Below are 18,309 nucleotides of genomic sequence, written 5' to 3'. Positions count from 1 at the left end.
CAGAATGGGCGGGGCATCTTTATTTTGCTTCAAGTAACATGTTTTCGCTCGGAAACAAAGTTTCATACTTCAACTCTCATAAAAAAACAAATTTACATCTCTTAGAAATAACTATTTTTTGTATTCTGCAAGTAAACCAAGTTTATATGTCCATTCACTGTTATTTAAATGGTTAAACAGAACTTCAACTTATTTGGAAGGGTGCCTCGTGGTACATAGCTTTGACTGCAACCTCTTTAAAGGCCTGGCGAAGTTAAGACTTATGTCACTGTGTTTGGGGTTCACAGTCAGAAAACGTCCCCCGTCAGTTTAATTACACGTTTCTTTGAGTGTTACTACTCATATAAGCATGATAATGCTTTCGAAAACATTCCCTCTTTCAAACGACTGAACTAAAGTCTAACTGATATTAATAAACGAAGTTACGCGTTTTCCGACATTTCTTGTAACCACAAATTGACCTTCTATTTCGTTTAAAAAAGAATTTCAACGTACCGTTGAAAATTCCACGAAGGAAATGACTGAGATAACCAATCGATAAAATTCGATAAAAAACGACAAAAATCGATAAAAATCGCCGAATTTCGATGAAAAACGAAGAATTTCGGTTATTTTTCTTTCAACGAATTTTAACGGGAGTTAAGCGAAATCAGTACTGTATGTTAAGCTAGGATTCAGAGTTCAGACTATCTACCACATAAGCAAGGTCAATCAATATATCAATCTCAGCTAGTGATGAGAGAAGATATATAGAAAAATAGATACCAATTAGAGGAGGTAGACTCTTTTTATTTTAAATTCCTTTTCCAAGATACTTGGATTATTTCAATGTCTTACTTTTTCTTTCTTTTATAGACTGCTGATGGAATGAAGTATGTCTCACATTTGGTTAAGGAAGTATATGGTGCAGATGAGAAGAGGTATTTACATTTAAGAGTCTCTCTCTTTTCTTTCGTTTCTTACTCTTCCGTTTCACTTTTTTCAGTTTCTTATATCAAGTGTAGCGAACGCAGCGTTGTTTGCGTTCACCTGTCTTGATTTAGTGCTACTGGTTTGACTAGTCCAAACCAGGCGCGTAGCCAAGGGGGGGGGGGCAAAGGTTTTTATGATATTTCAAAAGAGAAAATGCTAAGATGCACCTTACAAGGCCTAGGAAGTGCCATTTCCAGCGATCTGGGAGGCATTTTCAGCCAAAATTTTCTCTACGCTTAGATAGTTTTCAATGCCGTATCTACGTCTCCTGATAGTTTGCCCACAGTTTCACCCCTCCCTTGGCAAATTCCTTGTTACGCGCCTGGTCCAAACTTTGTATATGTAATGTATTTCATTGGTAGATCAATGTATGTGGTTTGGGAGTCAGTCAAGTTGTTAAGCTTCAGCTTTCAAAGAAAGAAAGAGAAATTTAGATGACAAAATGAAAAAATAACTTCTTCACTACAAAGAATGGGAAACTAAAGCTTTATAAAATAAAATATATATGGAAACATGACTCACAAAAAAACAATATAGTTTCTGCCTACTAGAAGTGTTATATCCCTATTCCAAACCACAGCCTGTTAACCAGCTCTTCGTCAGTCGTTGCGGGGTCAGAGGTCGTTACCGTGGACGGTATGCTCGTGTACTTTCACCTTCAGAAGATCAAGTACATTTGGAACAACACCAAACAGGAGTTTTTCATCCTCAGGTAAGTTTTGTCCTGAAATAATTTATGCGAGCAAAATGGATCAACAGAAAAACAAAAGACTCACTTGTCGGAAATTATAAGCGAATCTTGAAAGAGCAAAATGAAATCAAAAGAGGAAGAACAAGAAAGTGGGATTTCTAAGTTCAATAAATTCTTGTTGCCAAGCCAACAATTGTAATGAGAAAACAACCAATGGGATGGTACAAGAAGTAATTAATTCAAGAATACATGTAACGTCACAATACAGCTCTTTGTCAGTACATAAGTACCCTCCTGTTACCCACCCTTTGCTTCCTGTTCTTTTCATCTTATGGAATTATTTGTCTTTCATGTATATTACATTGCAATCTTAAGTATGTGCTCAGAAACAAACAATATATATATTATAGCTATAATAGCCCTTTTTTCCCTCCTTTTATGAAGGGGAATGAGTAAAGACGTCCAATGTTCAGAGTTTCACGAGGAATACAAACAAGGTCTGGAGGAGGACGATGTCAGAGAAAGGTTTGTTTTTATCTATCTATTTTTTGTCTATGGTTACATTTTTATATGTTTAAGAACTGACTGTGCAAGCAATCACACGTAGAAGCTATTGTCTGAAGTAAAGTGCTGTTCTGTTGGTCTGCAATCTGGTGGCTTTTTTCCATGACCCGAGATCAAAATAGCAGCAAAGCGAGTGAAAACGTGTAGTACTTGTACTCGTTGAAACTGTTAAACGACGTAAGTTTGCCTAAATATTACGAACCGGTGATATTCTTCTTTAACTGATAACCTACGCTTTCGGAACGAATAAAGAAATGAGCGATACTCTAAGGTAATGCTTACAAAGACAGCAAAAATGTAATAACTGCATTTTTGCCATTAAGTGCTGTCCTATGTTTCATCTTAAATCGCTTCTCTTTTTAATTTTTGGTAATGATATCAAAGATTTTTACTTCTTCATTGTTGTGACGTTTCAATTTCACATTTTGAAGGATGTCTGAAAGTGTCAGTCAACTATCTTGTATAATCTTTGTACTATGTTTTATTACAACATTTGGTTTAATAATTTTCCAAATAGGCTCAAGTTTTTTGGCAAGAACGAGATTGTGGTTAAAGTGAAGCCGATTTTAGTGATGCTCTTTCAAGAGGTATGTACTCGGAGAAAGTTTCTTGAAGTGGATTAATTGGATCATATGTAAATTTGCTGCCATCAGGGATAGTGGTGCCAGAGTTAAGTTCCAAATTACGAGTTAGTATTCTTAAAAAAAAGTAACATTTTTTGAATTTGAAAGATAAGATAATTGAACAAAGGAAAAAATCAAATCAAAAAATTTGAGCATCTAGAATTTGAACAACCAGAACTGAGCAAATCAAATTTTGGAAACAATGAAATTTTAAAAAGCGATAAAATGCATATAGAATCTCATTTTAACACAGAAACTTGTTAAGCATGATGATGCTACTATTAATGGGAAGTAGTTGGATTTAGGATATTTATAGAAGATTTTTAGGGGGGATTTTTTTCATTCTAAATAAAACTGATATTATAATGCAGATCTGTGATAAAAATTGTATTGTAAATAAACATCACATTATATGCAAATATTGTGAGATTTTGTCAAAAGGCAACCCTTTTTTATCTCATGCCCTGCAGTCCACCCAGGATCCCTGGTAAGTATACCTTCATCCACATGTATGCTGTTATCTGCACTGGCCCTGCCTGATTTCTTTCTTTTTTCCTTTTTTTTATTTTTATTGTTAGGCGAGGAAGTAGGTTCAGTGGAGAGATTAAAAAATTAGACACTCCCTTTTCCAACCTCACACAAAAAAGACCCAAGAGAAGCCTATATATTATCACAAGAGCTACTTATAGGCCAACTGATGGTGTAAATATACCTCAGAATTCAATGTTTGAAATTTTAATTTTTTGGGGGGATATCTCCCAGACCCCCCCCCCCTTCTGGGGAGTTAGCTTCAACAACCCCACTCTCTCTTTCATAAATCCTTTGATTTTCCTCTGGCCCTTCCATAAAGGTTTGTGTCACCACCAAAATCAGTCTGGGGGAAATTGACATTTTGAACTCCCTACCATTGAAATACTGTCCAGGTCACTGGCTTTCTTTGTAGACTTTTTGTAATAATTTACACTTCTTTAACATCAGACACATCTCATCATTTTATTAATGCATGTCACTGTTTTGTCATATCACCTGTTAATCCTTTAGAAGTAATAAGTAGCTATAAAACTATCAATGTTATCATAATAACTTACCTTCTGTTATCCCTGGGTTTCATTCTTTGAGACTACTATGCACCTTCAACTGTTTGTACTGACTGTACACTAATGTCTAATTACTGACGGTAGCAAGCTGTGTGCGTATTTTGACTATTTTCTGGGATTGATGGTGGTGTTTAACACTTCTGTTACACCTCATTCTAAGCTAGGTCAAACTACTGGCATTAGACGTTCTTTTTGCGCGAGTCTTCACACCCTTTAAAGTACTTTCAGTAACTTAGCATCTTTAGTAGACAACCAGACCTTTCCTTTAAAATTTCATCATAATTTACCTAATTGTATGTCGATGAACAAATTCATGGAAAATTGGGAAATTATGAATAAATTTGAAAAGAGCACTAGAAATATTTTCTAGAATTGGATTGCTACCAGTTATTTCATGAAATTGGTGTGTGAATGCTTGTCATATGGTATGCAAGGTACTATGGCATTTTGAGTGGCACAACCCCACCCCCTCCTCTATCCCCTAACCAAGAAATGGGCTTATTTTGCTGTTGGGGAAATTGCCATCAACTAAGGACTAAATAGCTGATTTGATAAAAGCACAGGACTTGTACTTCCAGAGGTAACTGGTTCAAATCCAATTGTCACCAAAATTTCTCATTGCTTTTTTGTTTTATTTTTTGTTTGCCTAATTGTCAGAAATAAATGGTTGTTACTATTTAACTTTTTGTGATTATTCCTATAAACGGCAGTGGAAATGTTTTCAAAATATCGTCAGAAGAACACGTTTGTGAGACATTCGTTATGCTACTCTGAAATAGTAACAGCATGAGTATGCATTTAAGAAGCTCTCAATACCCCCGTTTTTTTTTGTTGCGATCGGATTTAATGGTAGATGGTTTTAATGGAAGTGTCACGGCATGTTGAGGGCAGCAACACTGGCGACAGACGACAAACTGAAGATTACGTCTGTTTATCTTCTTTTCAGGCTCTTCATCCGTTCTATGTGTTCCAAGCTTTCTCGGTGACAGTGTGGTGTCTCAATGAATACGTTATCTACTCCGTTGTTATAGTGGTCATCTCAGTTCTCTCCATCTCAATATCTCTCTATACAACCAGAACGGTGAGTGTCTTAAAAAAACTCAAAGAGTAGGTGTTTTACTCGATCAAATTAAACTTCAGGACAGTAAGTGTAGTTATATTAAAAGAGAAGTTAATCTCTTTCCTGAGATTAAAGTAGTCTTAAAAAATGTGGATCAAATGAAAATTCAGGACAGTAAGTGTAGTTATATTAGAATAGAAGTAATCTCTTTCCTGCACTTAAAGTAGTCTAATGTGAAAAAATTACACTTCCAACCAAGAAATGCACTGTATTTTCAACTCTTGTGATGGCATTTGGATTTTGAGCTGGTTGTTAAGGAGTACAGCAGGGTGGTTTAGTTTTAAGGATAATAATGTAACTTCATTGTTATGCACTGTCAAAGTACAGTAAGGCAAAAGACAACACATGCACCTCTTAAAATGGTTCCCATAGACTTGTTTAATTCTTTGTTGACTCAGACACAGTATATAACGTGAGAAGCAAACTGCAAGGTCCGACCATAAAAGTATAGAAACAGAGTTGCATTTTGGTGTTCATATACAAGACTCACAAAGGAACTGAATTACCTTAGCTTGAAATAGAAAAGCTCCTTGCTTTCATACTGAGTATAAGAGAATTTATAGCATTGTAAAGAAACACAAGGGTTTGTTTAATAATGCATAATAAGGTAACCGGCAAACATGCCACTGAATCGCTCTATATATTTTGCTTGGATTGTATTATTGCTGTCAACAGTCATGAAACGATCTAAGTCAACTTTTGTGGCCTAACAAACTTTTGGAATGTTAGGAAATCAAAAAGATGTTACAATCAGTGTAAACAGTGGGGAAGGGGCGTGGTCGAATTGTGTTGGAGCTATGCAAGGCATAGTTCCTTCATGTGGAAATATGAATTAAATATAAAACGATAGAACTAGCTGCCAAATATGGTTTGAATAAACAGTTGAAGGCAGTGAAGACAAGTTTCACATACTAGAAGATTAGGGAGCAGAACATTGCTCAACATTGCAAATCGGATCGCTGCCGACCTTAGTGAAAACCTTAGTTCTCTGTTTACCTGGCTGCATAGCAACATAAACTAACCCCATAGCAAGTAATGATCATAGCTATAAATGTAAAACCTGTAAAAACATAGAACGTGTTTACTTTATTTGTATGGAAATCTTATGGAAATATAGTTCTATTGTTTTCAGAACATGTAAAAATGTGCAATACTGTGAACGGTTTCAAATCAGCTCTCAAAACGTATCTTTTCACCAAAGCATATATGTTATAATTGTTATTATTATGTAAGCGCTACGAGAATTATTTCATAGTTTGTTTGGCGCTATATAAAAATTATGTATTATTATTATTATTGTTTCCTTACTCCGAGAGCGAAATGCCATCCATTTATTCAGAAGGTCAATTTCATTTTCTCTTTTCTAGCAACTGACAACACTGAAAAAGATGGTAGCATCTCACATGTCGGTCACGGTACTTCGTGGAGGGAAACGTGAGTGATAAAAAGAAATCCTCATGTGGTCTGTTTTTCTGTGTAATTAGTTTTTCTTTAAACCCACTCCCAAATGCTTCAGCCCTTCTTGTAAGTACAAATTTTTTTAGGATCTTGTTATCATATTTACATACATGTGTTAACTTTTGGTACAAAGAAAACCTGACTTGGAAATTATCAACCAATATCTTGATGGAGCAGACATATTATATAGTCAGGGGGTGGGGTAGGGGTGGGACTTCAGTGCTCTACTCCTACACTGAGGTGAAATTATAGTGTGGAACCCCTTCTATGAAGAAAAAGAAAATATTCTGTAGTTAGCTGCACTCATTTGGCTACTGTTAAACTGCCTGGAATGTATGGCAGTTTAATATTCTCATTGATAAACAAAATAGTGTTAACCGAATAGATCAGTCGTTTTACTTGTTACACTTGTTTCATTCGTGTATGAATTAATATGGGAGACCATTCGCCAATTGAAATTGTGTTACAACCTACCCTAAGTGTCAAAGTTCAGTTTGTGATGGGGGCTGGGGGGTATGTGGGCTTTGGTTCTTTGGGAGGGAAAATTCTCATCCAAAGTTCTCCAACCTTGAATTTTGAAACAAATTGCCACTTCCACCTACCCACCTTTTATTGTGTAATGTCTATTCTGTGAAACTGCATAGCACAATAAATATTTCATCTTGTTTGTCTTTGGGGGTTGGGAGCTAAAATGTTATATCATATAGGGGAGGGCGCTTAGATGCTTTATGCTAAGCCCCCCTCCCTCCCAAGCACTATAGGTGGTTGCACCCCTGCCCATACAATGCTACCAAAGTCTTACATAACACAATGATACAAGACAATATTAACGAGAACATACCCCCCAAGAATGTCCCTTGTAAATTAACATTAGGTGTATACATTAACACTATAAGCCACATACAAAAGTCAAATCAGAAATTTCAAAAGTTGTGATATTTTCCTTCATTATTTGAAAAGGAAAGTATGATTAGTCGAGCCAATGAAATTATTTGTAACATAATTTTTAGTATTGATATTATTACCACAGATTTCATTAAAATTAACACAAAATGCAAACAGCTACTGTTTGTAATGCTGGCATTAACCATTATTCTGCTGGTGGGAAGTTCTCTATGAATTCAGTTTTTTATGCTATTTAAGCAAATCATTAACAGAGACTAACCAGAACAGAGAATTTTCTGATTGCTAGAAATTGCTAGCAGAGTTGGTGTGCAGGCAGGGTTGGGTTGGCAAACCATTACTTAAAGTTTTCATTGTATTTTCATAATTCTATTTTTGTCACTTTCAGAGATTGATATACCAGAAAGTGAGATTGTCCCTGGTGATGTTATGGTGATTCCGTGGGGTGGGTGCACCCTCACCTGTGACGCAGTGCTACTAACAGGCAACTGTGTAGTCAATGAGAGCATGCTTACTGGTAAGAGCTCGGACTGACTTCCACTGCAAGAGATACTTCCCCCTAACGTACCTCTAATAACTGACATATCATTCCAGTAGCGCAAGGTCCAATTTGTGATTTTCCAATTCAACCTTAGTAGATGTTTGGGTGACAAAGCGTGGAGCATAAAATTAATGTCAACAGCAATGAAAGCTACCTTTGAATTTAAGTGCCCTCTAAAGTTGTCAAAATGTCAACTGAGATTAAATTTGGAGGACTGCTTCAATATCCTCTTGTGTCAAAATATGTTACATCTTGAATAAATGTAAAAATACTTTTTATAATCAAAGAATACAAAGGGATTTTTGTAACCTACTCCATGTAAGGCAAAGGGAATCTATGTGATAGTGTATGTGTGTGTGTGTTTATGTTTCACCTGCTTGTAAACACTGTAAATTCAAAAAGTTTATAGTGGATTTAACTTCATGCTTGAATACAAGAACGCTATTCTTTTCTGTGAAGGGCCAAAGGTCATTTGAGGTCACAGCCTGAAAACCTTGAAAGCGTGATAACTCAACAGGTACATCTATCTTGAAGTTCATTCTAGGTTAATATAAGTCTGATAACTGTGTAGACATGATAACCACAAAAGTAAAGCTTGAGTGATAAATGTCTTACTTGATATATTGGTTGGTCCCCATTTGTGCAAGAATCTAGTTTGAAATCAGGAATGGTCAACACATAAGAATCTTTTTTTTTGTGTTACTGTTTAATATTTCCATGCAAAATGTGGCAAGAAAATAACTATAAAGCCATCTAGCTTTTTGGTCACCTAAGGTTTGATGGTTATTAAGCATTTTACATCATATAATAAAACACAATTCCATAGTAGTGATATCGTTCTTGAAGGGATTAAGATACTGTCTCCAAAAATGCTAGATTTTAATGGACACGAAGCTTCAAAATCTACCAACACATGTTTAAGCACTTTTGATTTGTAATTGATTGTCTTTTTTGCCAAACATTCATAAATTTTGTTTACAATTTTGTATTGATAAGTTCCCATGGTAACATAAACAATACAAGGCAATCTTCACTTTATTGTCCCTTTAAAGTTGTTGTATTATGATGTCACCTATTGTAACTTCAAAGATTGATATGCCACCCGGTCAAAGGTTACCAAATATAGACAGTGCCGTGAGCAGAGCACCATATCATAACAAAAAACTTGTCATGTGCTCATGTTAATATTCCTCTCAAAGAGTTGTGTGAATCTGTTTTTTGTCTTTCCAAAAACACTAGGTGAGAGTGTTCCTGTGACAAAAACCTATATACCTCACAGTAAGGATTCCAACGAGATGTACAATACTGCCTCTCACCTCAGACACACCCTCCTCTGTGGAACTAAAGTCATACAGACGAGAAGCCAAGAACAGTTACTGGCAGTTGTCACGAACACAGGTGGGTCTATTAACGGCAACTAACTTCTCTTTAGTAGCAACTAACTTCTCTTCAGTAGAGAGCTGTCCAATGCCATATTTACTCCTCATTTAAAGGCATTGAAGACTCGCCCCAAACCGCATGCGGCCATCTGAAAAAGTTAACTTTCTGTTGCTTGCAAGTGACGTTTTGTTTGTGTCGCTACAAAATGCAGACAGTAATGAAACGTGATACCTTAATTGTTATCTTTAGCTGGACCTGAGATGTCCATCGCTGTATCGTTTGTATACTGTGCTGTGGGTATTGACCGCAGCTGTATGTACTGACTGTACACTAGTGTCTAATTACCGACGGTAGTAAACTGTGTGTGTATTTTCTGGGATTGATGGTGGTGTTTAACACTTCTGTTACACCTCATTCGAAACTAGGTCAAATTACCGGCATTAGATGTTTCTTTTTGCGCGAGTCTTCACACCCTTTAAAAGGGATTTTCTGGTAGCTGAAGTTAAAAACTTGCTGGAAGAAATGGTCTGCATGTTTATAGGGAAAACCACATCCTCATAACATTTTGTACTGCAAAGAAATTAATTTTCAAATTTTGTGATACTTTGTAAACAGGAAATAATTTAGGGTTCAATGTTTGTGTAGCAGTATTGGAGGCTCTGAATTTGTCTCTTAAAAAAACTATGGTTTCTGTGTACAACAACACATGTATGTATTTTAGATCCTCCTGCAAGCAGGAACTCGCGAAGAAGCCCCATTGGCTTATCAAAGCCGAGCTGACCGAAGTCAGTCTCTTAGATTCATATTTAACGTCCATGATTATGAATTGTCAACAACTCTGTAACTGGACGACATACATTAATCTTGGAGTGACTCGAACCGGGGACCTTATGATTGGAAGGCACCAGCGTTAACCACTGAGCTTGCACTCTATAGGCCTACATACTATACATCTTTGCACTGGTGTAGCACATTGCCCAGTTTACATAGCATTTTGCGATGCGATACTGGATAAATTATTCCCCGAATTAATGCATCTGGCAACAGCAGAAGGAATGATGTCATCAGGGCAATTCATCTGAAAATGATCTTAGATTTCTTTATTATAATGCAATCATTTATCCAAAGAGGGAAAATAAAATTTCTACAAAAGAAATGCATTTTGATGCAATTCTTAATGCTGAGAACATTGACAGTCGAGCAAAGATTAGAAATAATAAGGTTACAAGGATAAATCAACATGATCATATTAGCCTGAAGTAAAGCTTTTGAAGATCATTTGCCCAGAACTTCCTGAATGGTTGAAGGTTGAGCCAGACAAAATAGGTTTCATTCAATCAACCATCTCTCAGGTTTAATAGGGACAGACAAGATATTGAGATGTTGTCTCTTCGAAATGAGTCTGACATTGTGTGCCACAATCGTATCCCTTTAAATAGTACTAGCCCTGCCACTTGTTCATACTATTTAATTCTGTTCGAAAGGATAAACTTTGAAGCGACTGACAGTTTCCTTAACTGTATTCAAACGTCCCTTTTTTTCTTCTTTGAATGTGTTTGACAAAAATTCAAGATTTCAATTTGTTTTTGTCCTAGGTTTTGCGACTATGAAGGGCAAGCTGGTTCATTCCATTTTATATCCGGTTCCTTCAACTATTAAGCTTTATCGGGATGCAGTGCACTTTGTCTTGTTGTTATCCTGTGTCGGTAAGTAGCCCAACTAGCAGCTGTTTCTTCCTGTTCGAGGCACGAACACACTCATATAGCAAAATATTATGATGTCTAGTAATAGTTTTGTTGTATATTTTACATTCAAATGATTTTTTCTCTGAACTTACATGACATTTACAATTCTCATAGAAATATATCCTCAAAGATACAGATGCTCAGAAACAAAATTATTTGATGCAAGACAAAGTTTGTTTGAGGTCAGCATCGATCATAATGTGTAGAACTCATATGCATGGTATCTGCAGGAGGAAAACAGTAGTGTCTCAGACTTAAAATGTAGATGCCACCCTTTCCTTCTCCTCCCTTCCCCATCACCTCTCCCTTCCCCTTCTCTGCCTTCCCTTCTACTTATCACCTCCATCACCTTTCCACCCTCTCCCCTTCACTGCACCTCCCTTTTTCTCAACTTCAATCATCATCACCTCACTCCTTACCCATCACCTCACCTCTTCCCCATCACCTGACCCCTTTCCCATCACCTCACCCCTTCCCCCATCACCCATTCCCCATCACCTCACCCCTTCCCCATCACCTCACCCCTTCCCCATCACCTCACCCCTTCCCCATCACCTCACCCCTTCCCCATCACCTCACCCCTTCACCATCACCTCAACCCTTCCCCATCACCTCACTCCTTCCCCTCTCCTTTTTCCCTTCTCTCCCCATCCCCCTGCCCCTCATACACTCTACCCTCCAGGAACTTTGTATGCTCTGCTGGAGGTCAAAGTTCATTTAACAGAAGGTTCAGTTACATTACAGACTTGTGTAGCTGCTTTTACGTATGTATGTGGGTTGGAATAGTGAGTCATTTTTTGACGTTTCACTGTCAGACACATTTGCAGTTTATCTCGTTCAGAGTGTGCATGCATGTTGAGAAACATTACTTCCCAAGAACAATGAATTTGTCTGTTGAACAAGAAATTACTTGACTGTGATGATATGTGTCAGATTCTGAAGAGAATTGCAATACATTAATTGTTTTTCTTGTTCTTCTTCTTCTTCAGCTGCTGTTGGGTTTATCTACGATGCTATCATCTTGTCTACGATGCACGAGGTGATACATCTGACTTATCTTCCACCAAAATGTTTTTACCGAATATTTCCCTATTTTTCAAAATTGTTTGTTCTAAGATACGGCTGGTGTAGGATAGTTTTGTTTAGTGTGGGAATGTTATAAAACCAACAAGCTAGAAAAGTTTCAGTGGAAATTATCTTTTTATATCTAATTTGGTTTGCAAGATATTCATCCTTAAACATCCTTCCTATGTCTAGTCAACAATGTTCAGGCATTGATCCAGGGAGGATGAGGAGGGTGCACAGCCCCACCTTCCCCCCCCCCCCTTTTTCACTCTTTCAATCCACATAAAACTTTAAACAGAAATTATTAGCACAACCTTGCATGTAGACCTAATTATAGACCTAACTTGATAGCCTAAATATTCCTTAGTATGCACTTTTTAACATTTAAAGTTTTTTTTTCTTCCTGGGGAAAATCTGATTTCAACGATCACCCTGACCAACGACCATCACCTCCTTTTTAAAATCCTGGATCCACCCCTGATTTTATCATATCTACCAAGTATTACCCAAAGTAAGATTGTAATTGATTGAAACAAAGATACTTTCATAGATTTTGCAACAAAGTTAAAGACAAACGGTAAGGTGCTTAATGAATTTGATTAACTTCTCAACATTTTATCACCGTGACACTCTTCACATGAGTATTGAATGGATATTCCGGTGGCTTGAAACGATTGCGTAGCAAATTGCTGGAAATTTCCTGCATCATTCTGTAAAACCACATCATGATAGCAAATTGTATTGCGGAGATATGAAATACTAATATTTGGTGATATTTTTGCAAAGGTTTCTGGCAACAGCAGAGTGAATGATATCATCAAAACAATTGAGCTGAAAATATGTTCACTTTTTTTCATAACATTTCAGTCATTCATTATCCACAGAGCAAAATAATATTTCTACGACAGAGTTGAATTTAAATGACATCGTCAAAATTTCTCAGAAACAAATGTCTTTTCTTGCTGCCCTATAGGCTAGTGTGAGAGATATCATCTTTAGTTCGGCTGATGTCATCACCATAGCAGTTGCCCCAGCCCTGCCAGCTGCCCTCACCATTGGCATGGTATACGCTCAACTACGTCTGAAAGCCGCTGGCATTTTCTGCATAAATCCACCGAAAATCAATCTATGCGGTATGATGGATGTTATCTGCTTTGATAAGGTAAATCCAATTATCTGACACCCAAGAGAAATGGAACAATTCCCATTCTCTCTGTGAGTGGCAAATCAGTTTCCGATTCTGAGTGGGGAGGTTTTTAGCTTTCATGGTTTTCTGTTAAGAATTTGGGTAATCCCTTTGTGCAGTCTTAATTCTCTGTGATATTTTTCTTGGTAACTTTGTCAGCATTTTTCTTGCGATCAATGCTACTTGATAAAAGGTGTTTAGCTAACAAACATCTCAAAAGAGAAGGGACTCAATATTTAATAATTTATATAATTATATTAATCAACATTTATTTGGTGACAAATACCTACTTGCAGACCTATATTATCTAATGTATAATATAATATATAATATAATCAATGGTAGATTTGCTTTAATTTTCATCATTTGCAAGTATTTTATTCTTTTTTTAGTTATACTAGCAAAGATTTAAAGGCATTGCTTGTGGAGCTGCATGCAATGCCTTAAATATTTGTTAGTATATCTAAAAATTTCAAATATTAGGTTTTGCACATTTGACTTAAATTACCAATCACTTTGCCAAGCACAATTATTTATTTTTTTGCACAGACTGGCACACTGACGGAAGACGGTTTAGATTTCTTTGGCATTCATCAAGTTATAGGTGGAAGGTAATATACTTATTGGCTTTATCTCACTTTGTTTGCTATTCTTAATTCATTATGATGTTCAACCTGGTTTAGCCCTCGCTTGGTTTATACCCAGAAAAAAAAAACGGCCATTTTCCGGGTATCACGTGATCTACGAGGTAACCAAGGCTATCTTCTTTATCTTAGCTAATGAAGAGCTTTGAGGAAGAAGATAAAGGAAGACAGCATTGGTTTCTTCGTAGATCAAGTGATACCCGGAAAATCATCGTTTTTTCCGGGTATAAACCAAGCGAGGAATAACTAGGTTGAGTTTGTAATATTAGTAGAGTGCAGGTGCATGTAAGCAAGGGTGCACTGTGCTTTATGTTCTATATTTATTTATTTTTTAATTTTTTATTGAAACTCCTAAGCAATGCAAAATAAAAGTTCTTCGGTAGGTGTTGTAATATAAATTAAAAACTAATTTGAATTTATGTATTGTCCATGTTCAGATATTTGGTGATTGTTAGCCTGTTGGAGTATTAACACATTATCTTTTCATGTACCAAACATACATTTTACCATCAAGTGTGGTTACCAGGAGAGAGAAAAACAAAACTGTTAACAAACTGCTTATGTACTGCAAAAAAGAATCCGTAGAGGTAAAGATAGACAAGTTAGAGGGCATGATTTTCGATCCTGGCAAGATCTTAATTCTAATAGAGGTTAACTGAAACAAAAATGGATTAAAGACAAATTTACAAGGAGACAGATGGACACAGCTAAATTGGACAGACGGCCAAAAGGGACAATAAGAAAGAGCAAAATTATTGAGAATTTTGGATAGCAGATTATGTCAGTGTAGCACAAAATGCAAGCTTAAAAGGTGTGAAGACTCGCGCAAAAAGAAACGTCTAATGCCGGTAATCTGACCTAGTTTTGAATGAGATGTAACAGAAGTGTTAAACACCACCATCGATCCCAAAAAATACACACACAGCTTGCTACTGTCGGTAATTAGACACTAGTGTATAGTCAGTACATACAGCTGCTGTCAATACCCACAACATAGTGTACAAACAGTACAGCGATGGACATCTCAGGTCCAGCTAAAGATAACAAGGTATCATGTTTCATTACTGTCTGCATTTTGTAGCAACAAGAGAAAAACTTCACTTGCAAGCAACGGAAAGCTAACTTTTTAAAGATGGCGGCATGCTGTTTGGGGCGAGTCTTCAATGCCTTTAAAGGAGCTTAAGCCTATGTTTAACTCTGCTTTTAATGCCAGATATTACCCTTGAAAAGTTTATATACTGTTACTTGTTTATAAATCGTAAGTTATATGTTTATCCCAACAACTTACAGTGAAAATGCCATCATCTGGAGGTATTTAAAACCTTCTATATTTTATGGTAGTTCTGTTTTGTTTGTTCCACCCCTTCCCCCCCCCCCCCCTTTTTCTGGCCGTTCTTTCACCAGTCTTTCGGGTTTGCTGACAACCCTACAAGACATAGCCACTGGTCCTGCCTTATCGGTACTGGCTTCTTGTCACACTCTGACACACATCAAAGGAGAACTGGTTGGAGATCCGTTGGACATAAAGATGTTTCTCGCTACCGACTGGGTGAGTGCTTGACATCGTTGAATTCAGATTGAAGAAACAGGGGAAGAATGGGAGGAGTGTTTTTAGATGTTCATTTGTTGTTATTAGTGTCATTTCTACAAAGTCTTCACTCAAGATAGTATGTATGTATATTAGATCCTCCTGCAAGCAGGAACTCGCAAAGAAGCCATCATTGGCTTATCAAAGCTGCAAGCTGACAGAAGTCAGTCTCTTAGATTCATATTTAACGTCCATGATGATGAATTGTAAATTTTCAACAACTCTGTAACTGGACGACATACATTAACCTTGGAGTGACTCGAACTCAGGACCTTATGATTGAAAGGCACCGGCGTTAATTACTGAGCTAACACTCCTTAGCTCCTAACACTCCTAAGCTAACACTCCTAAGCTAACACTCCTAAGCTAACTCATCTAGTAGGGTGGGGATGGGGGAGAGTGTTGGGAAGGCTCAATCTTTCTCTGAAGACATTCTTATTTGCAATTTATTCAAGATCCTCATGATAGGGAAGGGTATAGGATGACAGACAGAGAGACGGATATATCTACACACACAGTTATGTGTCAATTAGTTGTATGTCACAGATATAGACCTGTTTATACAGCTAGCTGTATATTTTTCTGACGAATTGGTATCAAAAGCATGATTGTTTTTCGTATTGATTTTGGTATATTTTCAACAAGATTTTATGGTAAATTATAGAAAAATAGCAAATGCAGTTTATTGAGCTTGACTGGTAAAGTTATGGTTCTTTAAAATGGAGAGAAAAGTCAGCTTTTCTTTATATTACATGTTATGAGAAGTTTTTTTTATTGATACGAGAAAGTGGGGGGGGGGGGTTCATAAAGGTTTCCTGTGGTGGAAGAACTCTCGAAAGGTGTCATGGTTTTATCAATTTGCAATTTTTAAGGTGTGTGTTACATTTGGTAACATTGCTGTCGTAAGACTAACAGAACGGTGAGATGAATCCATCACAATTAATCAGTGGATTTGCTAAAATTGCAAAATTGTGAAACTGTTTTAAAGTAGGGAAACAAATGGTGCAATCATCTGTCCGAAGGTGCTAAGTTAAAAACAAAAGAGGTATGTGTTGGCATGACGATGGCTGCAAGCTTACCAACATGATAGTGACGTTATTTATAGCTGAACACTTAAGAATCTCTCGTCCCTAGCAGGAACCAATTTCTTGTTTACAATCTCTTTTACAGATTAATTTTTAAGGAGTGTATAAATGTTACATGAACTTTATGCTTTCTTATTTATGTAGTAGAGAAAGAACAGGCAGTATTGCCTTAATAGTGAGCCTTATTTGATCCAACATTTTGGGCAGAAATGTTTTGATTTATTTTTTAAAAATGTCTTGAATGATTACATCTGACAGGCGCTGATGGAGCCAACTGGAGAGAATAGCGAATCAGACGCCGCCAATAAGAGACTTCTTGTCCGAAATCACAAAGTTCATGAGGTATTTATAGTCCTGTTTTAATGAGTCCTTCTGTAGTCAATCCCATATGTATATTTATCTTTCTAGAACTCTGAAACGATGTATCTGATATTCATATCGAATGAAGTCGGTCTATAAATTTACCTGAAGTAAGCTAAACATGCAATGCTTTAAAAATCTTTCAACATACCATCTAAAGGCATAGATGGGCATATTTCAGGCCGATGCCATCATTTACCTTATCACAATCTTTCCTCCCCATTCAAATCAGTGCCTGACCCAAGTTATGTGTAGGTGTGAAGTGTTTTTGGAGATGTGTCACTTTTGACCCCTTTTCAGTACTTGGGCTCTCACAGAGACACAAAAACACAATAAATTTCCCAACAAAAGTGTTCCCAGCCTCTTCAAATCTGTAGGAAGGTATAATGTTTACAACCCCTAACCCAAATTATCTATAGATACATTCGGGATGGGTAGCAATCGTTGGCCTTAACAGTGCATAGTCTTTAACAGGGAAACTATTACACAATACACAGTAGTCCCTTGCTGTGTTAGGTAGTACTTAACATATGGATACTGATCATAGTGATCATCAGGTGGTTGCTAAGAGGAGAATTCTATACAAGTCTGTCTGCAGCAATGTATGACTCATGCGCCACAGGTGTTATGCTTCTATTCACGCTTTATAGAGCTGTAAACATTTATGATGTGTAACATGTCTTGTAATTATGTTTTAATTGTTGGAAAGAATGCCTGCATGCTTCGTTTCATCCGAATATGATGTGTGCGATTTATTAATATTGTCATTTTCTTTTCGTATGAGAAAGGAATGCCTGCCCACTTTGTTTGATCCAGTAATGATGTGCAATATAATATATATCATTCTTTTAATTATCCGTTGGAATGCCTGCATCCCTTCTCTTCTTTTTTATTGTTAATTTTTTTTCCTTTGTCTACGATAATCTCTCGTTTTTCTCTTCATCAGGGAACCCTGGAAGTGGTAAAGTTATTCCCATTTGTATCATCTCTTCAGCGAATGAGTGTTTTAGCCAGGACGGATGCAACATCACCAATCACTGTCTATACGAAGGGTGCACCAGAGAAAATAGCCTCCTTGTGTGACCCTGAAACTGGTAGGTTTCAACCATATGCACCTAGTAACATTGTTCTGTACATCATGCAAAAATATAATATTTTAGTGAAAGAGAGAATTTACCAAATCAGAAAAGCTGAATGGATCACTGACAGTTTCTATCCTGTGGAATGGAAACAGTTAATTAGAACTTGCAAAGGCCATTCACATATAACAGCTTTCCTGCTAAAATG

General features: G+C 36.8%; 1 protein-coding gene across 3 annotated transcripts in view; it reads left to right on the top strand.

Moving 5' to 3' along the window:
* LOC139975596 (polyamine-transporting ATPase 13A3-like) overlaps positions 1-18,309 on the top strand; it is a 49,393-nt gene that overhangs the window by 14,481 nt on the left and 16,603 nt on the right. For all 3 annotated transcript variants that reach the window (XM_071983627.1, XM_071983626.1, XM_071983628.1), the window contains exons 4-18: positions 856-920; positions 1,553-1,684; positions 2,108-2,188; positions 2,745-2,814; positions 4,894-5,028; positions 6,435-6,501; positions 7,817-7,945; positions 9,209-9,367; positions 10,945-11,055; positions 12,084-12,133; positions 13,133-13,321; positions 13,895-13,956; positions 15,394-15,538; positions 16,921-17,004; positions 17,969-18,116. In XM_071983627.1, coding sequence (XP_071839728.1) covers positions 856-920; positions 1,553-1,684; positions 2,108-2,188; positions 2,745-2,814; positions 4,894-5,028; positions 6,435-6,501; positions 7,817-7,945; positions 9,209-9,367; positions 10,945-11,055; positions 12,084-12,133; positions 13,133-13,321; positions 13,895-13,956; positions 15,394-15,538; positions 16,921-17,004; positions 17,969-18,116 — 1,627 coding nt within the window. The remainder of the gene's footprint in view (positions 1-855; positions 921-1,552; positions 1,685-2,107; positions 2,189-2,744; positions 2,815-4,893; positions 5,029-6,434; positions 6,502-7,816; positions 7,946-9,208; positions 9,368-10,944; positions 11,056-12,083; positions 12,134-13,132; positions 13,322-13,894; positions 13,957-15,393; positions 15,539-16,920; positions 17,005-17,968; positions 18,117-18,309) is intronic.

This window comes from Apostichopus japonicus, chromosome 11 (genome assembly GCF_037975245.1).
Source record: "Apostichopus japonicus isolate 1M-3 chromosome 11, ASM3797524v1, whole genome shotgun sequence".
NCBI classification, from domain to species: domain Eukaryota; kingdom Metazoa; phylum Echinodermata; class Holothuroidea; order Aspidochirotida; family Stichopodidae; genus Apostichopus; species Apostichopus japonicus.
Note: the sequence above shows the minus strand (reverse complement) of the source record. Positions and strands in the feature narration are given on the sequence as shown.